Here is a 26,962-nt window from a genome sequence, read left to right as displayed (position 1 = left end):
GGTGTATAACATAGTGATTCAATATTTTTATAGATTATACTCCGTTTAAAGTTATTATAAAATTTTGGCTATATTCCCTGGGCTGTACAATATATCTTTGTAGCTTATTTATTTTATACATAGTAGTTTGTACCTCATAATCCCCTACCCATATTTTACCCCTCCCCGCTTCCTTCTTCCCACTGATAACCACTAGTTTGTTCTCTATATTCTGTGAGTCTGTTTTTGTTTTGTTATATTCATTCGTTTTTTTTTGTTTGTTTTTTTTTTTTTGCGGTACGCGGGCCTCTCACTGTTGTGGCCTCTCCCGTTGCGGAGCACAGGCTCCGGACGTGCAGGCCCAATGGCGATGGCTCACGGGTCCAGCCGCTCCATGGCATGTGGGATCCTCCCGGACCGGGGCATGAACCTGTGTCCCCTGCATCGGCAGGCGGACTCTCAACCACTGCGCCACCAGGGAAGCCCCCTATTCATTTGTTTTATTCTTTAGATTCCACATATAAGTGATAACATACAGTAATTGTCTTTCTCTGCCTGGCTTATTCACTAAGCATAATAGCCTCCAGGTCCATCTATGTTGTTGCAAATGGCAGAATTTCATTCCATTCATTTTATGGCTTAGTAATAGTCCATTGTGTGTGTGTGTGTGTGTGTGTGTGTGTGTGTGTGTGTGTGTATAACATCTTCTTTATCCATTCATCTGTTGATGGACACTTAGATTCCTTCCATATCTTGGCTCTTGTAAATAATGCTGCTAAGAACATTGGTGTGTGTGTATATTTTCAGATTAGTGTTTTCATTTTCTTCAGATATATACCCAGAAGTGGGATTGCTGGATCATATTTTTGGTAGTCCTATTTTTAGTTTTTTGAGGAACTTCCATACTGTTTTCCATAGTGGCTGCATCATTTTACATTCCCACCAACAATAAATGTACTAGGGTTCCCTTTTCTCCACATTCTTGACAGTATTTGTTGTTTGTAGACTTTCTGATGACAGCCATTCTGACAGGTGTGAGGTGATACCTCATTGTGCTTTTGATTTGCATTTCTCTAATAATTAGTGATGTTGAGCATCTCTTCATGTACCTGTTGGCCATTTGTATATCTTCTTTGGAAGAATGTCTGTTTAGGTCTTCCGCTCATTTTTTAATTGTATAAAAAGTCATTACTAATTGTTTTTAGAGAAACTGTGAGAGTGGAATAAGGTTGGGAGAATCAGAATTGGACAAGAGATACCACTTTAGATTTGCCCAGACGTCAAAGTTTCTTTCCTTAAGTAGACTAATCCTTACTGAGAGTGAATAAGATGTTTCCTCTAATGCATGGGCCATCAGAGCCAATGACAAAACAGTGCAAATCAATAGTGTAATGAAGCAATAAATGATTTGGCTACTAGCAAAATGGCATCTGTATAGGTTACCAGGTAGTTTTTATCTGTAGGTACTTATTTTTTGCTTGCCTTTCAAAGCAAAAATGACTCTGTGAATGTAACAGAAACAGGCAACTCTCAGCTGGTCATCACTTCCATTTGGCATGAGAGCCATCACTTGTACTTAGCTGGCCTTGCCTGGTGTTGACTCTTGGTTTTACAGAACCATAAGCACAGGCAGGAAGACTTACAAAACACACTCAGAGGTCTCCATCAAGGCTGGAATGTGGTAGTGACAGTCTGACTTGCACTGTTTTTGGCTCTTCCTTTTCAGCTTGGCTGCAGCTAGTAAGCTGGGAGGATTGTAAAAGTTAAAACAAATGCAGATTGGAGAGAAAGTCATCTTAACTTCTAAGACTCTTCTTGGCAAAGGGAATTGTCTTCTGATATTTAAATGAAGAGGTAATTCTTCTTTTTAACTAGTGATTTGTGAAATTGATTCAAGTTGGTAAAAGTTCACAAGCAAGTCCCAAGTCTCCAGAAAGGGAATGTTATGACACAGAGCAGATCTTTAAGAACTGATTGGTGTTTTACTTTGGTTTGTAGCTGTCATGTGTTTATGCAGATAATTGATTTTTGAGATAAGGGGAAAAGCAAATGTAGAAAGTTGCCTTAGACAATATGTGTATGTAATTTCTTCTTGGAGTAGGTTTGTCTCAACTGATGGTAGTTAATTTATTTATGTTTATCTATTAGAGATAACACTGATATTTATCCTCTAGTTTCAATTATTTGTTTGATGACCTTTCTAACCAAATGCATGCTGCTTCCTACCCATTTTTGGAATGCTATCATTATATATGGTTATTTGAAGCTCAAAATGCATTTTTTCATAGAAAGTAATATTAGAATGATGGTGGGGTTCCATTCTACCCCACACAAGCCTATTTCACCCATTCTGTACCTGAAACAATACTTCCAGCACTATACTCTTATTAGTTATTTCAATACTGTTTAGCTGATAACCTGTATGGATTCCATCATTGTATGACCTTGACAACTGCTTACATCTTTAAGTCTCAATTTCATCATCTATAAAATGGGGATATTAATAGCACTTATTTCATAGACTGGTATTAAGTTTTAAACAATTCATACAATGCACTTATATTAGCTTTTATTATTATTACTATAATTTGGCCACATTTGCAGTAAATAGTTTTATGTGAGTTGGCTTTGGAACCTAACCAACAAATGTAATGTTATTTCTTTGGGAAAAAATAGGTGTCCTGTGTTTGGCAAGAGGGAATATGGTGTCACCAGGACATCCTTCTTTGCCTTTTCCCTTGTACGTCACCAGTGTCTAGCAGTAGAAGGGACTGTGGTGGTTTTGGGGTACTTATTGTTCTTCCAGGATCCCAAAGATAGCTCACTGTCTTGTGCATAGACATCATATATTTGTACATACAGGCAGTCCTGACTTTCCCAGCTTCAGCTTTGATACAGACTGCGCTTTAGTATATAAGACGGGCTCCGCCTCGCCCCGCCCCCACCCTGTAATTGACCTTTCACACTGCGCTTGTGTCAGCGAGGAGCTGGAGGGACATTTGCGGTGAATTTGCAGTGCATTGCACACGGCCCGCGGTTCTGTGTTGTCGGCGTCACCAGATATATTTGCACCTCAGTCAGTGTTTGTTGCTGCAGGTATATGAATACTTTTGCATTTTACCATGCAGCTTTACACAGATGAGGGGAACAATTAAAAATGCTGATGCTACTAAACATACATACCATAAACTTCATTTCGTTTTGACTAAGATGGAAAGGGTTGGACACGCCGGAGTCAATCCAGTACTCGCTGGATGAGAGCCTGTGGATTAAGGTGTGAAGGAAAAGAAAACACACATTGAAATCCTTCCTATGCATTTTTATTTATTATGCCTAAAATGAGGGACATGAGTCTGGGCGTTAGAGTTTTTTAAATCTTTGGGAACGGAACCATCTTTATAACGTGAATATATTTGTTATAATTTTATATTAATACATGTTTTCTGGAATGCACTGGGCATAGAAGAAGGGAGGCTTATACAGGATAGTTTGGAACTATTTATTATTTATTTAAAAATTTTTTATTTTAATATCACAAAGTAATTTTATTAAGGTTTTATGGAAAGGTCACTATTGGATTTCTTTAATACTAAAATCTATCTCAGCATACAGAAATCGCCCATGAGCCTGAAATATTAGTTCAAGGCTAAGTTTATTAAGGTTTTGGCATGACTCAATATTAACTTTCTCCAAACATGACAACCATTTTCAAATCAGATAAGCTGTAGGATATAAAACTGTGGCTCATAACAATAAAATCAGGAAAATGGCATCATTGCATATTAGTTCTTAGGGATTAACTTTAAATATACTGTAAAATTGTGAGGAAGCTTATCAAAACAGTTCATTCTGTATTGGCATTTTCAGTTCACAAAGGATCATACAGAAACATGGTTAAGGTCTGTGTAGCATGCTTCAAAGCAAACTGATATTTTTAAGACAAATTCTAATTCAAGTGCCAATACTAACTTTAGCATCACAATCCTTTCTGTCTCCTAATATCTTCATTTATGAGTTGAGTGATGATTAAACAGAGAAATGTCTGGTCTCTCTGTACCTGCGTCTGCTGAATCTGCTATCTTAAGTTTTCAAACTCACATATTCCAGCAAAGGTGTAAAGTTTACCTGATATAATCAATAGCAAAAACCTGTTATTAGGCAATGTATGACATTACTGTCTTGTTTTTTTTTTTTTAACATCTTTATTGGAGTATAATTGCTTTACAGTGGTATGTTAGTTTCAGCTGTATAACAATATGAATCAGCTATACATAAACATATATCCCCATATCTCCTCCCTCTTGTGTCTCCCTCCCACCCTCCCTATCCCGCCCCTCTAGGTAGACACAAGGTGCCGAGCTGATCTCCCTGTGCTATGAGGCTGCTTCCCACTAGCTATCCATTTTACATTTGGTAGTGTATATACGTCCATGCCACGCTCTCACTTCGTCCCAGCTTACGCTTTTTTTTTTTTTACATTCCATATATATGTGTTAGCATACAGTATTTGTTTTTCTCTTTCTGACTTACTTCACTCTGTATGGCAGACTCTGGGTCCATCCACCTCACTACAAATAACTCAATTTCGTTCCTTTTTATGGCGAGTAATATTCCATTGTATATTTGTGCCACATCTTCTTTATCCATTCATCTGTCAGTGGACACTTAGGTTGCTTCCATGTCCTGGCTATTGTAAATAGAGCTGCAATGAACATCGCAGTACATGACTCTTTTTGAATTATGGTATTCTCAGGGTATATGCCCAGGAGTGGCATTGCTGAGTCATATGGTAGTTCTATTTTTAGTTTTTTAAGGCACCTGCATACTGTTCTCCATAGTGGCTGTATCAATTTACATTCTCACCAACAGTACAAGAGGGTTCCCTTTTCTTCACACCCTCTCCAGCATTTATTGTTTGTAGATTTTTTGATGATGGCCATTGTGACCTGTGTGAGGTGATACCTCATTGTAGTTTTGACTTGCATTTCTCTGATGATTAGTGATGTTGAGCATCCTTTCATGTGTTTGTTGGCAATCTGTATATCTTCTTTGGAGAAATGTCTATTTAGGTCTTCTGCCCATTTTTGGATTGGGTTGTTTGTTTCTTTGATATTGAGCTGCATGAGCTTGTAAATTTTGGAGATTAATCCGTTTTCAGTCGCTTCATTTGCAAATATTTTCTCCCATTCTGAGGGTTGTCTTTTGGTCTTGTTTATGGTTTCCTTTGCTGTGGAAAAGCTTTTAAGTTTAATTAGTCCCATTTGTTTATTTTTGTTTTTATTTCCATTTGTCTAGGAGGTGGGTCAAAAAGGATCTTGCTGTGATTTATGTCATTGAGTGTTCTGCCTATGTTTTCCTCTAAGAGTTTGATAGTGTCTGGCCCTACATTTAGGTCTTTAATCCATTTTGAGTTTATTTTTATGTATGGTGTTAGGGAGTGTTCTAATTTCATTCTTTTACATGTAGCTGTCCAGTTTTCCCAGCACCACTGTTGAAGAGGCTGTCTTTTCTCCATTGTATATTCTTGCCTCGTTTATCAAAGATAAGGTGACCATATGTGTGTGGGTTTATCTCTGGGCTTTCTATCCTGTTCCATTGATTTATATTTCTGTTTCTGTGCCAGTACCGTACTGTATTGATTACTGTAGCTTTGTAGTATAGTTTGAAGTCCAGGAGCCTGATTCCTCCAGCTCTGTTTTTCTTTCTCAAGATTGCTTTGGCTATTCGGGGTCTTTTGTGTTTCCATACAAATTGTGAAATTTTTTGTTCTAGTTCTGTGAAAAATGCCATTGGTAGTTTGATAGCGGTTTCATTGAATCTGTAGATTGCTTTGGATAGTATATTCATTTACACAATGTTGACTCTTCCAGTCCAAGAACATGGTATATCTCTCCATCTATTTGTATCATCTTTAATTTCTTTCATCAGCATCTTATAGTTTTCTGCATATAGGTCTTTTGTCTCCTAGGGTAGGTTTATTCCTAGGCATTTTATTCTTTTTGTTGCAGTGGTAAATGGGAGTGTTTCCTTAATTTCTCTTTCAGACTTTTCATCATTACTGTTTAGGAATGCAAGAGATTTCTGTGCATTAATTTTGTATTCTGTTACTTTACCAAATGCATTGATTAGCTCTAGTAGTTTTCTGGTAACATCTTTGGGATTCTTTCTATATAGTATCATGTCATCTGCAAGCAGTGACAATTTTACTTCTTCTTTTCCGATTTGGATTCCTTTTATTTCTTTTTCTTCTCTGATTGCTGTGGCTAAAACTTCCAAAATTGTGTTGAAGAATAGTGGTGAGAATGGGCAGCCTTGTCTTGTTCCTGATCTTAGAGGAAATGGTTTCTGTGTTTCACCATTGAGAATGATGTTTGCTGTGGCTTTGTCATATATGGCCCTTAGTATGTTGCGGTAGGTTCCCTCTATGCCTACTTTCTCAAGGGTTTTTATCATAAATGGGTGTTGAATTTTGTCAAAAGCTTTTTCTGCATCTGTTGAGGTGATCATATGGCTTTTGTCATTCAGTTTGTTAGTATGGTGTATCACATTGATTGATTTGGGTATATTGAAGAATCCTTGCATTCCTGGGATAAACCCCACTTGACCATGGCGTATGGTCCTTTTAATGTTCTGTTGGATTGTTTGCTAGTATTTTGTTGAGGATTTTTGCATCTGTGTTCATCAGTGATAATGGCCTGTAGTTTTCTTTTTTGTGACATCTTTGTCTGGTTTTGGTATCAGGGTGATGGTGGCCTCTTAGGATGAGTTTGGGAGTGTTCCTCCCTCTGCTGTATTTTGGAAGAGTTTGAGAAGGATAGGTGTAAGCTCTTCTCTAAATGTTTGATTAGAATTTGCCTGTGAAGCCATCTGGTCCTGGGCTTTTGTTTGTTGGAAGATTTTTTTTTTTTTTGTGGTACACGGGCCTCTCACTGTTGTGGCCTCTCCCATTGCGGAGCACAGGCTCCGGACACTCAGGCTCAGCGGCCATGGCTCACGGGCCCAGCCATTCTCCAGCATGTGGGATCTTCCCAGACCGGGGCACGAACCCGTGTCCCCTCATCGGCAGGCGGACTCTCAACCACTGTGCCACCAGGGAAGTCCCTGTTGGAAGATTTTAATCACAGTTTCAATTTCAGTGCTTGTGATTGGTCCGTTCATATTTTCTATTTCGTCCTGGTTCAGTCTTGGAAGGCTGTGCATTTCTAAGAATTTGTCCATTTCTTCCAGCTTGTCCATTTTATTGGCATAGAGTTGCTTGTAGTAATCTCTCATGATCCTTTGTATTTCTGCAGTGTCAGTTGTTACTTCTCCTTTTTCATTTCTAATTCTATTGATTTGAGTCTTCTCCCTTTTTTTCTTGATGAGTCTGGCTAGTGTTTCATCAATTTTGTTTATCTTCTCAAAGAACCAGCTCTTAGTTTTATTGATCTTTGCTATTGTTTCCTTCATTTCTTTTTCATTTATTTCTGATCTGATCTTTATGATTTCTTTCCTTTTGCTGACTTTGGGGGTTTTTTGGTTCTTCTGTCTCTAATTGCTTTAGGTGTAAGATTAGGTTTTTTATTTGAGATGTTTCTTGTTTCTTGAGGTAGGATTGTATTGTTATAAACTTCCCTCTTAGAACTGCTTTTGCTGCATCCCATAGGTTTTGTGTCATCATGTTTTCATTGTCATTTGTTTCTAGGTATTTTTTGATTTCCTCTTTGATTTCTTCAGTGATCTCTTGGTTATTTAGTAGTGTACTGTTTAGCCTCCATGTGTTTGTATTTTTCACAGATTTTTTTCCTGTAATTGATATCTAGTCTCATAGCGTTGTGGTCGGAAAAGATATTTGATACGACTTCAATTTTCTTAAATTTACCAAGGCTTGATTTGTGACCCAAGATATGATCTATCCTGGAGAATGTTCCATGAGCACTTGAGGAGAATGTGTATTCTGTTGTTTTTGGATGGAATGTCCTATAAATACCTATTAAGTCCATCTTGTTTAATGTATCATTTAAAGCTTGTGTTTCCTTATTTATTTTCATTTTGGATGATCTGTCCATTGGTGAAAGTGGGGTGTTAAAGTTCCCTAGTCTGATTGTGTTACTGTCAATTTCCCCTTTTATAGCTGTTAGCATTTGCCTTATGTATTGAGGTGCTCCTGTTTGGTGCATAAATATTTACAATTGTTATATCTTCTTCTTGGATTGATCCCTTGATCATTATGTAGTGTTCTTCTTTGTCTCTTGTAATAATCTTTATTTTAAATTGTATTTTGTCTGATATGAGAATTGCTACTCCAGCTTTCTTTTGATTTCCTTTTGCATGGAATATCTTTATCCATCCCCTCACTTTCAGTCTGTATGTGTCTCTAGGTCTGAAGTGAGTGTCTTGTAGACAGCATATATACGGGTCTTGTTTTTGTAACCATTCAGCCAGTCTACGTCTTTTATTGGAAGCATTGAATCCATTTACATTTAAGTTAGTTATCAATATATATTTTCCTATTACCATTTTCTTAATTGTTTTGGGTTTGTTACTGTGGATGTTTTCCTTCTCTTGTGTTTCCTGCCTGGAGAAGTTCCTTTAGCATTTGTTGTAAAGCTGGTTTGGTGGTGCTGAATTCTCTCAGCTTTTGCTTGTCTGTAAAAGTTTTAATTTCTCCGTCAAATCTGAATGAGATCCTTGCTGGTAGAGTAATCTTGGTTGTAGGTTTTCCCCTTTCATCACTTTAAATATGTCCTGCCACTCCCTTCTGGCTTGTAGAGTTTCTGCTGAAAGATCAGCTGTTAACGTTATGGGGATTCCCTTGTACGTTATTTGTTGCTCTTCCCTTGCTGCTTTAATATGTTTTCTTTATATTTAATTTTTGATAGGTTGATTAATATGTGCCTTGACGTGTTTCTCCTTGGATTTATCCTGTATGGGACTCTCTGTGTTTCCTGGACTTGATTGACTATTTCCTTTCCTATATTAGGGAAGTGTTCAACTATAATCTCTTCAAATATTTTCTCCGTCCCTTTTATTTTGCTCTTCTTCTTCTGGGACACTTATAATTCAAATGTTGGTGCATTTAGTGTTGTCCCAGAGGTCTTTGAGACTGTCCTCAATTCTTTTCATTCTTTTTTCTGCTCTGTGGTAGTTATTTCCACTGTTTTATCTTCCAGGTCACTTATCCATTCTTCTGCTCCAGTTATTCTGCTATTGATTCCTTCTAGAGAATTTTAGATTTAATTTATTGTGTTGTTCATCAGTTTGTTTGTTCTTTAGTTCTTCTAGGTCCTTGTTAAATGTTTCTTGTATTTTCTCCATTCTATTTCCAAGATTTTGGATATCTTTACTATCATTACTCTGAATTCTTTTTAAGGTAGACTGCCTATTTCCTCTTCATTTGTTTGGTCTGGTAGGTTTTTACGTTGCTCCTTTATCTGCTGTGTATTTCTCTGTCTTCTCATTTTGCTTAACTTACTGTGTTTAGGGTCTCCTTTTTGCAGGCTGCAGGTTTGTAGTTCCCATTGTCTTTGGTGTCTGCCCCCAGTGGCTAAGGTTGGTTCGGTGAGTTGTGTAGGCTTCCTGGTGGAGGGGACTGGTGCCTGTGTTCTGGTGGATGAGGCTGGATCTTGTCTTTCTGGTGGGCAGGACCACGTCTGGTGGTGTGTTTTGGGGCGTCTGTGACCTTATTATGATTTTAGGCAGCCTCTCTGCTAATGGGTGGGGTTGTGTTCCTGTCTTGCTAGTTGTTTGGCATAGGGTGTCCTGCACTGTAGCTTGCTGGTCGTTGAGTGGAGCTGGGTCTTAGTGTTGAGATGGAGATCTGTGTGAGAGCTTTTGCCGTTTGATATTACATGGGGCCAGGAGGTCTCTGGTAGACTGATGTCCTGGACTTGGCTCTCCCACCTCAGAGGCTCAGGCTTGACACCTGGCCGGAGCACCAAGACCCTGTCAGCCACACAGCAGATGGCTGGGGACTGACTGAAGGTGATGTCCACTTAGTCAAATCACAGCACTGTCCTCTGTCACTTTGCCTGGAGCTGCTGTCGGAGATGCGGCCGTGGCCGCTGCCTGGAGACACAGTGGGTGCATGTGTGGATGTGCACGCGTGCGCGCACCTGTGTGTTTGTATGTGTGTGTGTGTGAGCTCTTGTTTGCGGTGCGGCTCACTAACTGCTCCCGGCGCCACCAACCCCTTCCCTCCAGAAAGTGTTGGCCACCTGGAATTTTTTAAAAAGCTTTTTATTTTGGAATATTTCAAACATGAACAAAAGAGGAGAGAATTGTACAGGAACTCCCGTCTACCATTATGCAGCTTCAACAATTCCCGATATGTTGCCAATCTTGTCTCACACACCCCCAGCTTTTTTTTTAGCTGGAAGATTTTAAAGCGAATCCTACATAGTGTTATTTTACCAATTAATAAAATATTTCTAAGAAATAAATACATTAAAAAAAACCCAATACTATTATCATACCTAATAGAAATTAACAGTAATTTGTTAGTATCATCTAATACTCAATTAAATATTCAAGCTTCCTTAATTGTCCCCCCTATTTTTTTAAAACCAGTTGATTTGTTCAAATCAGGATCTCAACCTGCATTTTGCATTTGATAGTTATATCTGGTAGGTTTCTTTTTAATCTACCAGAGTTAAAGAGGGTGTTTTTAAGTTAGGGAGTACCATGCTTCTCTGGGGTGGCCCACTCCTTGCTAAGAAGCCACTAGAGCCATACAAGTATTTCTTCCATCATTAGACAAGGGTTGACAAGCTGAGTGCATTTTTCCTAAAATACAATAGATGTAACTAAGGAATTTGCAATCTTTCCATGTCCTTTGTGTTCTTACAAGATTAATCCAGAAAATTTACTGTTAAAAACAACTTTAAACATATTCCTTTATTATTTAGAGCATAGATTTGAGTCATGGGTGTTAAAAAGCCACCAAAAAATCCATTCCACAGTATTCTCTTGATACCTACGTGTTAGTCATCTGCTTTGGCATCTTCTAACACTGAGAGCTGCCATCTCTGGGGCAAATTTAGGTAGGTGAGGATTCAGGTGGCAACTACATAAGTCATGAACTTCAAGGCTAGTTTGGCAGAAGTTAATAATGAGTATATGAATAAGTTAATGCAGATTGGCCTTAGTTCAGAGGACTGACATGAGGCGGAAGTCAGTGTGTAGGTGCTAAACACTGGGGGTAAAGTCTTCTAAGGTGGGTTGGTCCGCTCCTTGATCTGCACACAGAGGACTGAAGCCGGCTCCGGCCTGGCTGCTGTAGGAAGCTGCCCCGGCAGACCCTGCCTGTACCTTCTGTGCTGTGGCCCTTGGAAGACCTTCTGAGTAGAAGTAGGTTCCGGGGAGGACCTTAATGGAAATGTTTATATAATGACAAAGATTTAAAAAGTAAAGAAGACTGTAAGCTTGAGGAAATATTATGGCTGCTCAGAAACCCCCAGTGGTTTCTAGTTGCTCAGAGTAAATGTCAAAGACCTTTGAATAGCCTCCCAGGCCATGCAGCCTGCCCCTCCTTTAGTTTGACCTTTCTGGACTTATCTCCTATCCTACACTGCTCTAGCCACTGGGAGTCACTCTGCTCCCACCCCATCCCACCAGCACTCCTTAAATCTCTTCCTTGCTTACATTTTTCCGTAGCAGTATCACCCCCTAACATATTATACAATTTACTTTTGAATTTTGTTGATTGTATGTTTTTCCACTATGGATTTATCCTTAGCGCCTAGAATAAGGCCTATTCATAGTAGCCACTCAATAAATTGGTTAACTGAATGAGAAGTTAAACTTCGGAAAATTTGATCACAAGTATATACACTGAGAGATTCCTTGAGGAAAATGAAGGATAAACTTTGAACAGTATTGTGGAAAGAGACATTGGTAAGGGAAAATAAGCTAGAGAAATATCTTCATGAAACAGTGAACTGTGCTTATAAAGTTTATGAGATAAAGTCGGTTTTCTGCTTAATGGTAGAGCCCGTATCATGAGCGATGTACTCTTCGGACTTTGGTACAGTAGATCCTTGGCCTGTGTGAACCTAACAATTGTGATTTCGGCTATTTGCGGGGAGCCCTGAAGGGTCATACCATGTAGTCATTTGTGCTTTATAGAGACATTAGTGGTGACCCCCTGTGCCACTGGTGAGCCCAGACTGAGCCTGGTGGATGGCCCACCCCCTGCACTGCCTGTCATCCCGGTAGCCTTCTTTTCCTTGGGAATTCAGAAACTCGTATAGTTACACTTGACCACACATTATATCAGAAATTGTATGTTACGGTGATATTTGTGAATTTGAGCATTTGCAAAACAGGGTTGGGGAGGAGTTTGATGAATGTCAAGGGTCTGTATACTCTGTAGGTATTCTGGTGAGTCTGCTCTTTCACCAAAGGTCTGTTTAAATTTGTGATCCTGGGTTCCTAAAGAGTTTGGAACAGATCAATCAAATTAGCTAAAGGGAGGCAGCATGACATGTAGTGGTTAAGAGTACAGACCTATAGATCTAGACCACCTGGGTTTCAATCCTGACTTCGACAGTTAGCTGTGTGACTTCGGGTAAGTAACTAAATCTCGCTGTGCCTCAGAGATGTTGATGATAAAAATGGTACATACCTCATTAGATTATTGTGAGAATGAAATGAGCTGATGATATTTGTAAAGCAGTTACAGCAGTGGCTGGCACATAGTAAGCTTAACCTAAGTGTTTGCTGAATAAAAATAAAGACATTTATTTGGGAAGCCTGTTAGAGGATACTTCAACTTCTGGCCCATAGATACACCAAGATAGGGAAAGAGGTGAGTGTAAGTGATATAATTTGAAGTTATAGGAAGGCATACTGAAGTTAAGTAATATGAAAAAAAATTCTTGAAGGTAATCCCTGATGGACATCGGTTGGTTAATTTTGAAGGAGTATGAGAGAGTGGTTAAGTTAAACTTCCTGCCTGGTCTTCTTGTCACACTTGCTGTGTGATTTTGGGTAAATTATTAACTTCAAATTACAACTGTAAATGGGTATGTTAAAAGTATTTACCTTATGGGGTTGTCATGAGGATTGAATCAAACAAGCATTGTAAAGTGCTTAGCACAATACCTGGCGTGTAGAAAATGTTTTAAACGTGGGACTTTTAAGGAACTAATCGATGATGAGAATCCCTACTCTCAGTCCCTACATTGTTACAGGTATTGAAGTCCTTTAGCTAAAACCTTCATCCCTGTCTTATTATTAAGCCAGATGGGCAAAATTTTACAGCATCATGAATGAAATAATGCGTGCATGGTGCTTAACACATTGCCTGGCATGTAGCAAGAGCTCAGTATAATGCCAGGAGCCTTGTCCTTGCCAGCAGATGTGGTGGTTCAAGATGGAAGATGTGAATGGTGTGGCTGCCACTTTGGGTAGGGTTGGGAAGGGAAGGCTGCTTTCTCCACTGTTAGCTCTGGGTGTCAGAGGTGGGATCTCAGGAGCTGTACCTGCGCAGATGCCATTCAGCTGACTCCCAGCACTGTGTCCTGGAACAAACACCTACTCTGGAGTCCCCATCCACCTGCCAACCTGGATCTGACCTGAGGTCACTGTAGAAGCCACAATGAATGTATGCCAAGTCACAGACTCAAATGAGAAGTATGAATTAACTCTGGATATCCAGGCTATCCCTGTACTAATTACTACAGACAATTAACATTAACTATGTATAAATTTAAAGTTAGGCTGCAATTTCCAGAGCTCAAAGTTTATGTTGACATTTCAAATCCTAATTTCCTTTTGCAGGTAGTTGCTATCCAGCTTCTGTATTGGTTTACCTAAACACATTACAGAGTTTTATTTGTCCAGTTTCAGGCCTGAGGAACAAAACTGAGCTTTCTCATAGCTTCTCATGCTTCTTCTGGATTTTTTTTTAATTTATTTATTTTTTAAAATTTATTTATTTATTTTTGGCTGCATTGGGTCTTCGTTGCTGCACGTGGGCTTTCTCTAGTTGCGGCGAGCAGAGGCTATTCTTCGTTGCGGTGTGCGGGCTTCTCATTGTGGTGTCTTCTCTTGTTGCGGAACACAGGCTCTAGGCACGCGGGCTTCAGCAGTTGTGGCTCGCGGGCTCTAGAGCACAGGCTCAGTAGTTGTGGTGCACAGGCTTAGTTGCTTCACGGCATGTGGGATCTTTCCGGACCAGGGCTCGAACCCATGTCCTCTGCTTTGGCAGGCAGATTCTTAACCACTGTGCCACCAGGGAAGCCCTCTTCTGGATTTTTAAAGCAGTATAAGCTGTGATTTAAGTTCATTCATTCATATAGTCGTTAAGCACATATTTACTTAGAACCTACTATGTGACAGATCTAGGTACCTCTTAAGTTTTTAGTTTTAAGCAGACAAGGGGAAATTCTCATTTGAACTTAATTCTGCATATCACAGTGCAGTTACGGTCTATGTGAAAGGTTAAGTTCTAAAGTTAGGCAACAAGGAAAAAATTAGATAGTTAAGATTATTCTTTAAAAAAATCACTTAATTCATCCATAGACGTAACATTTTTCAAGGGATACAACATAGCCATTTCCCCCTCTGACTTTGGAGCAAATCAGTGTTTTGACAGGTAATTGAAAATTAGCTTGTGTATGGGGTTCATGTTTGAAAACTACATATAGGGTCTTTACACTTAGAGATGCACTTAGTACCAAACATGTATGTACCCTCACTGTACCCCTTCCTCAATGGTTGATTGATCAATCCATTCATTCATCAACATTTGATGAGTACTTACTATGTGTAGCGCCTATGCTTGACCCTGGAGGTAGAAAGGCTCAGGAAAGATGATACTTGCTCTCAAAGACCTCATACGGTGGTGGGGACAACTGCCATGATGTGTCCAAGGACAGTCGCTTGAGGTTAAATAAATGATAGTGCAGTGTTGTACCTGCTGCGTGAGAAGCAGACATGTTCAAGGAGCCAATGGAGAACAGAGGAAGAAGCATGGCTCTTCTTGGGGAAGGATGTGTTTGAGAGTGTAGAGAGCATTCTAGAGAGTTGGATCTTGAAGAATGGGTTAACTAGGATGACATGGTATTTAGAGGAAACAGCACGCACACGAAGGTATGGTAGCCTGTTCAGGGAATGGAATGGCGTGGAGAGTGGCCAGAGCTACGTGTGGAAGGGCTCATGATAAGCCTTAAATTCCATGTTGAGCAGTTTGGACTTCATCTTCAATGTAATGAATGATCTTTAAAAGAAGAATGATACCAGATTTGTTCTGTAGATGGATGGATAAGTGGGGAGTGAGTCCAGAGCCAGGAAGATCAGTTAGAAGCCATTGGTGGGAGGGCAGGTAGCATTCCAGCCCCGATACACTCACTTCTAAGCCTGGACATGTTGGCACATGCGTTGCAGGATGGGTTTCCAGCTATAGATGCCCTTTCCCCCACTTTTACCCTGTGGGCCTCCCCTTCTTTCCTTTGCTCTGCCTTCTTTACTTGGCTGCTGGTTCGGTCTGGCTCTTGGCTGGAGGGCTGGCCGCAGGGAGGATTTGGGGGACAGGATGGATGTGCCCACTGCTTCCCTCCTGGCTCTCCCATGGAGTAGCCCCAGCCTTCCAGTTCTCGCCTGAACTCTCTCTTAGGACCTTTCTGTTTTCATACCTGGGCCCTTGAAGAAGGGCAGTTGAAAGTTAAGAGTTGAGAAGGGAGCCTCCTTTTCCTGTTCCTAACAGTCAAAACTCTGAGAAAACTTTCGGTGGGCAAAGTGCTGAATTTTTGATGTAGGAAGTCTGGTCAGAAGCAGAAGCATATGGATCGGAAGCAAGTGGATCAGCCCATTAAAAAAAATTAAACGGTGTAAGGGTAAGTCAGGCGGATGTCCCAGGGGGTCAGGCAAGCCGTTCCCTTTTCAGCACTTAATACCCTCTCTACAATTTCTCCCTTCATCTGTCACCTCCCCTGAGCCTCCAGGCCCTTCCTCTCCCTTCATGCTGTCTCCATCCTGCTACTAGTTCTTTCCCTGTCCTTTATTGCTGAGCCTGCTCCAACCTTTCAGAGCTCAGTCAGCAGTCTGAGGACAGTGCAGGAGACCTTGCCCCAACATGCAGAAGATGGGAGAGAGGAGTTTGATCCTTGGCCTTGAAGGGCAGTTTATTGCTGGTCTCCCCAGTTGACACTCCCATGCATTTGCTTACGGGGACAGAACTAGGCCTTTGGGCTTGTAAGACTGTTAATAACTCTACTATACTCTCTGGACCCTTGGGACCTTAGATTTAGATTCAACTAAAATTAATTGAATATATTTACTCTGGGAACTTACTTAATACCCTAAATCACTTATGAAGTGTTTTAGGGTCATTTTAAAGCACACTGAAGCGAGAGGTTAACTAACTTTCCCAAGGTTACACAGTTACTAAAGGGCACATCTGGGATTTGCACTCACTTTTACCTGATTCTGCATATGTGTAGATGGACCAGCTTCTGTAACTGGCCATCATATTAAATAAAGTTTCCAGGGGAAATTTTAAAAAGCAGATTTGAAATGACCTTTTCTAAATTGAAATTTTTATTGAAATAATTGTAGATTCACATGTATATTTGAGAAATAATACAGAGAGATCACTTGTATACTGCCAGTATTCCCCACCGTTAACATTTTGCAAAACTTTAGTACAGTATCGCGACCAGGATTTTGGCACTGATATGATTCACTGATCACTTATGATCCACTTATTCAGATTTCCTCAGTTTTATTTGTAGTCATTTCTTTGTATGGGTGTATGTGTGTGTTTTCAGTTCTGTACAATTTTATCACCTATGTAGATTCGTGTATTTGTCACCACAGGTAAGATGCTGAACAGGACCAACTCAGCAAGGACCTTTCATGTTGCCCTTTTATAACTGTGAGCACCACCCGCTGCCATCTCTATACTCTGGTCACCACTAACTGTCCTTCGCATCTAAAATTTTGTCATTTCAAAAATGTTGTATAAATGGAACCATACAGTATGTAACCTTTTGGGATTGGCCTTTTTCATAGCCTAATCTCTTGGAGATTCATTCAATTTACTTTTTTTTCACCAATAGTTTGTTTCTTTTTATTGCTAAGCAGTATTCCATGGTATGGATATACCAGTTGGTTTAACCATTCACCTGTTGAAAGACATCTGGGCTAATTACTAGTTTTTGGCTATTACAAATAAAGCTGCTCTGAACATTCATGTACAGGTTTCTGTGTGAACATAAGTTTTCACTTCTTTAGGATAAATGCCCAAGAGTGCAAATGAACTTTTAATGCAGTTCATAAATCCAGAATTATGTTTGGCGTGATCCTGCTCTGGATTCCATTTTCACCTTTTATCCAGTCTGATTTCGTGTGGGGCTGTCACCCCTTTCTCCCTGACCTCGGGCCTGTTTACATTTCCAGACTGCTGAGGGCACTCCTGAACTCTGTGGAGGGGATTTGCTTTGCTTTGCTGCCGCCTGATCGCTGGGACTCGCCTCTGCCATTAGTCATGCTTATCAGGTTTGCCACATTGATGTTTCTTTCTCCCAGCACCTACGTCCAGAGCTCCAGGAGTCTCTACAGTTAAGCCCACACCCGCGTTCTTCTCCCTTCCTCCCTGCGGGAGTGGAAGGCCCTCTCAGCACCCGACGAGGTGAAGTTAGGAAGGAAACAGTTGCAGCTTTTCCTCCGCCCCTGCTGGCCACTTCCCTGTAGTGAACACGTGTTGCCGAGAGATGGCAGTGCTCTTTGCAGCCACTGGGATTGCTCTCCCCTGTCGCCTGTGCTTTGGAGAACCGATGTTGTTCTTTATGTGTACGTTGAAAATGTGGACAGCAGATTTTCCAAAACAACAAAGGCACCAGTAAAACACTGTGTGGTTTACAAACTTTGAAAGAAAACATCACGTTGGCAAATAATGGGTGATGAAAACGGTTCCCCACTTCTTAGAGATGAGTTGAATAGGAAATAGAATTCGGGGATGTGTGTGTGAGGGTATAATTTTAGATGTCAGTACTGGTGGTTGCATTCTGTGTGGCTCCTGAAAAAGACCTGTGAAAATACTGATTTTTTGCCTCCCATCTGATCTAAGACCAGCCAAGGAGCAAGGAGAGCCTGCATTTGAGCTCTGAGACTTGAGATGAACCCCTTTTAGTCCTCAAGGAAAGGCCCTTATGCACAGTGTAAATATAATTTTCACGACAGCAACAGCTAATACTAATAATACAACTCTTCACTTCCTGGTATTTGTCCACTCCCCTGCGTGCGTCACTTCGGTGTGTGCGGGCATGTGTGTAAACATTTGCTGTGCACAGGAAAGCTGTTGTAAAGTGAGAGATTATGGGGTTCCCTTGCTGTTGTAAACAGCTAGTGAGGATAAAGTGAGATGAGCTTTAATGTGAGGTTAACTGATTAAGTTGTACGCATGGAAAGAACCGGTGGTGTCCAAGTCGGGTATGGACTTGTGAACAACTGGAACCGTTCTGCTCCCTAGGGTGCCATGGTCTGGTGCCTTTTTGGAAGCAGTCAGAAAGCCCCACTGTTCATTCGATCCACGTGCGGCTTGGTTAAGTGGAGAACAGGGTGTGGAGGAGAGGGGGTTGGCTCTGGGAGTGGGGCTACAGCCCCAGAATGATTCCTCTGTGTACACACCAGTGTGCCAAGGTCAGAGGGCTGTTTTCCGCTTTCCTGGGTCTGGGTGCTGCTGCGGCTGTGACCCTGCAGCTCAGAACATAGCCGCAGTCCTGGGGTGGCAAGGGAACACGTGGCTCCACCTTAAGCAGCAGCCTTTTTGCTGCTAGTGCATCCTTTGGCAAAAGCCTTCAGTTAGGAGGAGAATTGCTCTGCATAAAGTTATAACCCTGAAACCAGATGCTGTTACTATAGAGACGAGTGAAATGCTGGCGTGGGAGACAGAACAGGGGAGGGATGGGAGAAGGGAGGTGGGAGGGCAAGTGAGGCTAATCTAAAGGCTAGCACACCAAAGACCTTCAACCTTTAGCAGCACTGTGACAGGGCTCACATTCTGAAACTTGTGTGCTGGCGGCCTGCCACTTGCTGACGGGCTGCGTGGCAGCTGCTTGCTCTGTGTGGACTAGCTGGTGAGCACGTTGGCAGTTGGCGAGGGCTCTAGGGGTGGGAACTCAGAGGAGTGGAATGTAGATGGGTGCCCATGGCCCAATGGCTGACAGTTCTGCACACATGTTTCTCGTGCCGGGCTTAAGTCACCCTTACAAGCCTGTTCGGCGATTAGGACCGGCTGCTGAGAGCTGGTCCGTTTCGCAGCAGATTTGACATGTGTTACAGTTAAATCACTTTTGTGTCCCAGAATAATGGAGGATGAGAGAAGCCCCACGTTGTGTGGACTTCTGGGGAAGGGGTCGAACTTCTACTGTCAGAGGCCCTGTTGAAGGAAGGCAGTATCGGCCCCGTGTGGATTTTATACTGACTGGTATGACCCTTATCCCCGTGATGATGGTGAGAAGCTTGCAAATCTGTTCTGAACTTTGCCTCACGCTGGCGATGCGAGCAACCTAGGGAGCTGTTTAGAAGCATGCTCCTTCCCTTCTTTGTTTTCAGCAAGTGCAGTTCGTGTGAAAGGAACATTTCAGAATGGATTTGGGTGCCTGATTAGGGACCAGATGAGTTCATTTCTTCTTCCTGGTAGAGGGGAAATCTGGTTGGGTCAGACCGTCATTTTGAAAGATATCTCTGTCTTACTAATAATAGCAAGCAACTGCTGAGAGGATTTGGTGGGGAGGGCGAACACAAACCCAAATAATTGACGCTTGTGGTGTAAAGATGGAAGAAAGCTGTAAAATCCCTGTACTTGGTGCAAAAGCCCAGATGTGCCAGGCTGCACTTGGTCTTGACCAGGAGAGGGCTGCTTTGGGCGTGCAGGTTTTATATTTTCAGTTTGCATTTTCTTTTTCACTTCCTACAGGGAGGAGGAGGCTGCTTACAGATTCTCTGCATTGTCCATCAGAAAGAACTAGGTTTCTAATTACTTGCTATGTATAGTCTTGGAGGGAATGTGAAATATGTATCAAAGAGCCAAAGAATGCCCCAACCATTATTCTCTCTCTAACTCAGACAGAGCCTGGGGACAGTGCTTCAGTTAGGCTGGATGGTTTTCTCCACCCAGGAAGAGGGCTCTGGGCATTCACGTTTGTACGGTCTCCTTCAATTGTTAACTGCTTTCTTCCTTTAATTCTGCTTTGATTGTTTGTTGTATGCGATTTTGGGAAGGGCTTAGGTGCAAAGGCTAGTAAACATTTTATTTAGGAAATGTGTGAAAAGTCGGTAAATGACTTTGGGACCAGCGTGATTAATGGTGGGGTGCAGAAATGATATTCTGCAGGAAATTGTGTTGGATTCTGTAGGTTGATAGGAATGGAAAGCGTTTGTTCTGAGAAGAAATGTGGGCCACACTACTCTTTGTTTCCTGAAGGGGAGACAGTACTATGAATGTAGATGCAGTAGTACAGGACTCCAGGATTTTGTTGTGTTTCCAAGGCCTTTTAAGGAAAGTTCTCCATTAAGCTGTCATCCTTACCTAGGTCTACGAGTGCTGTACTACTGATGGGGTCTTGTTCTTTGGACCAGCCCTCAGATTGCTAGGGGAAGTCTTCGAGAAGGCAGATATGATTACACTAGAGCCTCTGTCTGTCTTGCTCATCACTGTATCTCCAGTGCCCAGAAGGGTGCATGGCACCTAGTAGGTACTCAGCAAATATTTACTGAATGGATGAATGGAGGAGGGCAGGAAAGAGAAGAGGGAATGACTGAATGCTGCCTGTGTGTCTAGCACTGTGCATGGTATGTTTGAAGTACTTTGGTCATCGTTACCAATGACCTCCATATTGCCAAACCCAAGTTTTTCTTCTCTGTCTCCGTCTTTCTCAGCCTCTCGATAACGGCCCTCTCCTCTTTCCTCAACTTCCTTGACATCACTCTGTCCTGGTTTTCCTCTTACCTCATTGACTGCTTTTGTTCCTCTGCTCTGCTTGTAAATGTTGGCATGCCCGGCATGCCTGGCACAGGATCTTAGGTCAACTCCTCTATTTCTGTATTTTATTCCTGAATTTCATCTAGTAATAGCTTCAGATACTAGCTTTATTCATTGATCCCCCAATTTTTATCTCCAACCTTAGGCTTCTGAGCTCTAGCCTTAGACCTCCATCTAGTTGTGTGCCTGACAGTTCTTTTTTAATATATAATAAGCATCTCAACCATAAAGTGGCCAGAAAAGAACCCTTGGTTCCTCCCCTGAAACCTGTTTCTCCCATAGTATTCCCTGGGCTCCTGAGATAGTTTGTTAGTTTCTTTTGTCTCCTGACTATGCACTTTTCACATAGCAGCCAGAGTGATCCTTTATTATTATTATTATTTTATTTTTTATTTTTATTTTTTTTCCCTTTGCAGTACGCAGGCCTCTTACTGCTGTGGCCTCTCCCGTTGCGGGGCACAGGCTCCGGACGTGCAGGCTCAGCGGCCATGGCTCACGGGCCTAGCCGCTCCGCGGCATGTGGGATCCTCCCGGACTGGGGCACGAACCCATGTCCCTTGCATCGGCAGGTGGACTCTCAACCACTGCGCCACCAGGGAAGCCCCAGAGTGATCCTTTAAAAGGCAAAACAGCTCAAGTCACTTTCCATCTTGAAACTCTTCAGAGGCTGCCGTAACACCTAAAATTCTAACTTCTTACCATGAGCTGCATGGCCCTGATTCCCTCCTGCATTGTCACCTCCGGTTGATCTCCTGTCTATCTGTGCAGGCTCACTGACCTTGCTCTGTTCCTATAACATGCTAAACTTCTTCCCACCTTAAGGCCTTTGCCCTTGCTATTCCCTTTGCTTGGAATGTTCTGCCCTCAGATTGTCAAATGCCTGGTTCCTTCCTGTCATTTTCATCTCTGCTCAAATGTCACCTCCTCAGAATCCACATCTGAACCACCTTATGCTAAGTAGCCCCCTGCCTTATTATTATTTTTTTCTGCAAAGCAATTAATGCTAAGATTACCTTGTTCATCTATTTATTATTAGTTTTTGAGACATTTTGTCTGCCTTATTCAAAAATATATTCCCCTCCCTCTCAAGAGTGCCAGGAACATAGCAGACACTAAATAAATATTTGCTGAATCAGTAAATATGTTGGATTATTTAATCTTCATGGGAACCAGAGGCTCACAGAGGCTGGTAACTGACTTGACCTCTCAGATCTTCAAGGCATTTTCTTTTCTACTCTGATCCTGCTGGCTGATCCATGTCCTGTTTTTATTTAGTTTTATATTTTTAGTTTGAGTAGAGAAAAGGAAAAAAGATGAACTTTTACGTATAAGACCCACATCCCTGAAAAAGGATATTCTGCAAGTTTCCAAAAGTAATGAGTTTCTTAATGGCATTGTCCACCAATAAAGGTCAGGTGAAGAAGAAAGGAAGGAAACAAACCTTTATTAAACATGTAACAGGTGCTAGGCACAAAACTGAGTGCTTTCATGTGTGTTACCTGATTTGAATTTCCTACAAGGTTGATATTATCTCCCCCTGTTTTGGAGATGGTAAAACCAAGGCTCAAAAAAGTTGGATACTTTGCTCTAGGTGATAGAAATACTAAGAGGTAGAACTAGGTTTTTTGAATCCGGGTCTACCTGACACCATATTTCTGACTTTTTAAGCTCAGATGGTTGCTTTGTGAGATGCTCCTAAAATAGAAAGGAAGAAAAAGATTCAGTGCATATCACATAGATGATAACAAATATGGGAAGCACAAGAATAAGTTATACAGACAGTATGGAAAACAGACCTACAGTACAGTATTCAATACCCGAGCATATAATTGGATGAATGGAATACAGAGTGAACATTTCACTCTCTGGTAGAGCTCATGTACGGTATGACGTAGGACAGCTCTCCTCAGAGAACGTTCTTTGTTTCTAGACCGGTACGACACAAGCAGCATTTGAGCAATTCGGGATTTCTTTCTGCTTTCACTATAAATAGAGTTCATGGAATTCTGTATGTCAAAGTTAATGCAATGAAAAGAAGTCACAGAATATGGAAATAAACCTTAACTTATTCTATAAACCAGAGACATGTTTGGCATCTGGAGGCCGTACAAACGCTGTCCTTACTTGGTTGGATCCTGAGGTCTTATTTAGCATAGGAAATTGCAGACATCCTATTATGTAAGGAGACAGGAGGACAGCATAACGTGGCTACAAAATGAAGAACTTTATGCCCTTCAGGGAAGAGTTAACGGGACAGATATACATAGAGAGAGACGTGTGATTAAGAATGTGGAAAATGAATGAATGGGTGGCATATATATGTGACTGTTGCCGAAGCCGGGTTGCTGGATAATCCTCAGATGTCAGATTTCCGTAAGGCCAACATGTGACTCAAAGCTTGCCACTCAACAGAGAACACTGGGCTGTGCTGGTATTAAGAGGCTGGCTGGAAGCTAGGCTTCCACTGTGCACTAGCCTAACTCCCTGTCGCTTTCTGTGCGTGGGTGGGTGTGCATGTGTGCGTGTGTGTGTGTGAGGGTATACATTTTTATGCAGTGGGTGTTTAAAGAGCTAAGCACTGAAGCTGGATTTCCACAAACGATCATCACGAGCACTCCAGGCACACCAAACTTCCTCTCTTGGTATTTTTTTTTCCTTTCATCTTTTTTTGGGGGCGCATCCCAAAGGGGAGAACCCCCAGCATCCAGCCTAAAGGATCGAGATGATTTTCTCTTACCTGTCCCTGTGGGTGCCCTGTCAAGGTTAGAACTGAAGCTATGTGGGACCGGCATATTCTCAAGCACCAATGAGAGGAGCTGAAGGAGTGAAGCAGCAGCAGACACCAAAGGAAGAGGGACTCTGCCCTGTTAACATGAACAGCAGCTTGCAGGTTCATCTGCCCAGAAGCTGGGCTGTGTCCAGTGGCTCACTCCAGGAGAAGTCTGAGCATTCTTTTTTTCTTTTTTATTACTATAGGATGGAGGATGAAGCTGTCCTGGACAGAGGGGCTTCCTTCCTTAAGCATGTGTGTGATGAAGAAGAAGTAGAAGGTGAGCTCACTGGGTCTGGGGAAGTGTATATTCATATACATATGTCTTTGTAAATAGTAGCACTCATGCATTTCATGTATCTTATAATTTTGAAGTTAAAAACCCAAGCCTATCTGTGGAGTTTCATTAATCTCCACATTTTGCTTCAACACAGAGTAATTCTAAGAACTTCCGTGGACCATCAGAATCTGAATCAGTGTTGTCCCGCATGGTTGACAACAACAACAAAAAGGTCTTACTTTGAAGCAGGTGCCTGTGTTAGCTGTGCCTCTCTGTCAAAAATCAATATTTTGCCAGATAATATTAACTACCTTCCAATGACTAATTCAGGAAAGCTGCTAGATTTATATAAATGTATTTGGCAGTATCTTCTAATATTCTTTCTTATAGCCTGCAAGGTAGAAAAACAGATGTTGCAGAGAGAGAACGATACCATTACTGCAGGAAACATGGGGCTAAGCTGAGGAGTTAAAGAGTGGTAATTATGGATGTGTCTCAGTTAAGGAAAGATGGACAAGCATTTTTTGTTTTTGTTTTTTTTTTACAGGGAAGCCACTTGGGGCTACTTTTCTTTGTGGGAAAGTTTTTAATTACAAATTCAGTTTATTTAATGAATGAATACATTTATCTATTCACTGTATCTATACACTTTTGGACTGAGTTTGGGTAGTTTATTTTTTTACTATCCAAAAGTCTATTATAATATTCTATTATTATCTTTTCAATATCTATATCTGTAGACCCTTTCTTGATGTTGTCGCTCTTACTCTTTTCTTTTTTTAACATCTTTATTGGAGTATAATTGCTTTACAATGGTGTGTTAGTTTCTGAGACAAGCAGTTTTTACTTAAAAAATCTCTAGGACCTCTTTTATTAATGTTCTCCAGTGCCAGTTGAAAATCAAATAAGAGTTAAATTTTAGCTGGTGCTATGGTGCTTTCAGTGTGCCTTTTCTTCTCTTGTCTCTTGACTTATCAATGATGTGGGAATAATACTATTTATTTGACAGTCGTAAGGCAGGGCTTAATTAATATTTATTAAAATAATTATTTGAAGGCGTGACAGGTATACAACATTTATAATGACAGTTTTAAAAACAATCAAGGTTCTAGAAAGTACCCATAAAGTTAAGTAAGACTTCCTGGTGAACCATGTCTTAAATTCTGCCCTTTAAAATCACCTGAGAAAGGATTCATATGTATTTTGGAAACTCCAGTCTGATGGGTACCATTTGGTAATTACTTAATGCCTACCAAGACTTGGACCAGACGGGTGGTGGAGTTGGGAAAAAGAAGGTGGGTACTGTGTGTTCTGGAGTGATTCGTCAACCAGACTGAACACCAGGTCCCAGGCAAGTGATACTCCTGTGCCACCTGGGATAGTGTGAATAGTGTGGCCATTATGTTTCCTAGGTAAGTTTCTTCTGACCCTGTAGTGCTGGAGTGTTGGTTCCCCCAGCCCCCCATCTCCCTACTTGCCACATGTATGCTCTTGAGACTGAATTTGATGCCTACGTTTCTTAGGAAAAAGGAAACCACAATATTTTCTTTCATATTGTTTTATGGGTTCCTTGCACTTTTACAACATGACTGTGGGAAAATGCCAAGTTAGTGAAAGCAAAATAGTGAAACTTTTGTCTGAAGATTCTAGTAACCCATGCTGCTAAGTCTTCATTGTGCTGACTCTGTCACTGTCCCAGTGTCAAAGGGGAGATAAGAATCTTAAAGTTATAGCATATGAATATAAGAAATATTGTAGGAATGAGCAAATATCCTATAATTTCAGGACAATTAAGTAGAAAAATCTGTAAGAAAGCGTGGGGGTGAGATGTGTACTCTGTGTGTGTGTGTGTTCCTTGAGAATAACCTTCTAGCTAAGTTCACAGGAGATGTAAATCACCTCTTGAATTTGTAAGGTCTATAGGACTGACAGCACTCTACTGCAGTAGGATATTGTACATAGGTTTCTTAAGTCTTTGACTAAGAAGTTTTTCCCTTGATTTTCAAGCACAAAATTAAGACAACACTGTAATGAATAGCACACAAATCTGTAGCTGGGTTTCTTTATGGAGAAACAAAAACGGCAAAAGGTAGAGATATCTGTAAAATTGTCTTTGTGATGACTCAGCTTGCCACATGGATTTTGTGTATTTTCCTATTCTGGTAAGACTTCTATTTTAATGATTATCTTTCACATTGAGTGGAGCTTGGGTTGATTACATTTCTTTCAAAGCATGTTTAGCTAGTTGCCTGTGGTTGAATCCTGAGGCCCTGTAGGATGGTTGCTTATGGCCATTATTTGGTGGAGAACATCCAACAGTGTGGGCTCCTTATAGCAGAAGTCATGAAACAGTAATTAGGAACTGTTGTTTCTAATTCAGTGCCCTCCCAGTTGACCCTCCCATTTTCTCACCTGGCTTCATCCACTTTCTCACCTAGCACTTAAATTTTGTAGTAACTCTAGGTGAAAGTGTAAAGAGGTTGAAATGGAGATGGGCTTGATGGCTTATTCATGGTCCCAGTGGTTGAGAGTGAAGAAACAGATGACTTGACTGTCAAGACTTCTAATCAAGATTTTGGGGAATGTTTTCCACAAGGATGTGAGTCTGTCTCATATTTTTAATTGCATAGAGTGTACTTGAAGGAAAGCAGACTGTTATTTTTGTTACGAAGTAGCTGAGTTTCTGGTACATTTATGGCGGAAGTAAGTGCTCCAGGTTTAAGGATCAGAAATTCAGAGGGCAAGGAGCTGAGGGGCTTCCTTTCTTAAGCATGTGTGTGGTGAAGAAGAAGGAGCTGGAACACCTAACATTTCTGTTATCAAATGTGTTTCCTTTTATCCAAGTATTTATTTCTCTTGGCTTCTTGGATAAACATGGTTGGAGTATATTGCAGCACACTTGGCACAAGTGAGCTTAAGATAAAACTTTGTTTCTTAAAGTAATTTGCACAAATAAGGTGCACTC

At 41.1% G+C, this 26,962-nt stretch overlaps 1 protein-coding gene across 4 annotated transcripts in view; it reads left to right on the top strand.

Moving 5' to 3' along the window:
• The window catches only part of SLC4A4 (solute carrier family 4 member 4), a 356,040-nt gene that overhangs the window by 27,633 nt on the left and 301,445 nt on the right, over positions 1 to 26,962 (top strand). For 2 of the 4 annotated variants that reach the window (XM_060012413.1, XM_060012415.1), the window contains one exon: positions 23,924 to 23,997. In XM_060012413.1, the coding sequence (XP_059868396.1) occupies positions 23,925 to 23,997 (73 nt within the window). In that variant the 5' untranslated portion in view covers position 23,924. Of the gene's footprint in view, positions 1 to 23,700; positions 23,998 to 26,962 lie in introns of those variants that run through there. The other 2 variants (XM_060012412.2, XM_060012411.2) reach the window with 1 other exon arrangement.

The sequence above is a fragment of the Delphinus delphis genome, chromosome 5 (assembly GCF_949987515.2).
Source record: "Delphinus delphis chromosome 5, mDelDel1.2, whole genome shotgun sequence".
Classification (NCBI taxonomy): Eukaryota; Metazoa; Chordata; class Mammalia; order Artiodactyla; family Delphinidae; genus Delphinus; species Delphinus delphis.
Note: the sequence above shows the minus strand (reverse complement) of the source record. Positions and strands in the feature narration are given on the sequence as shown.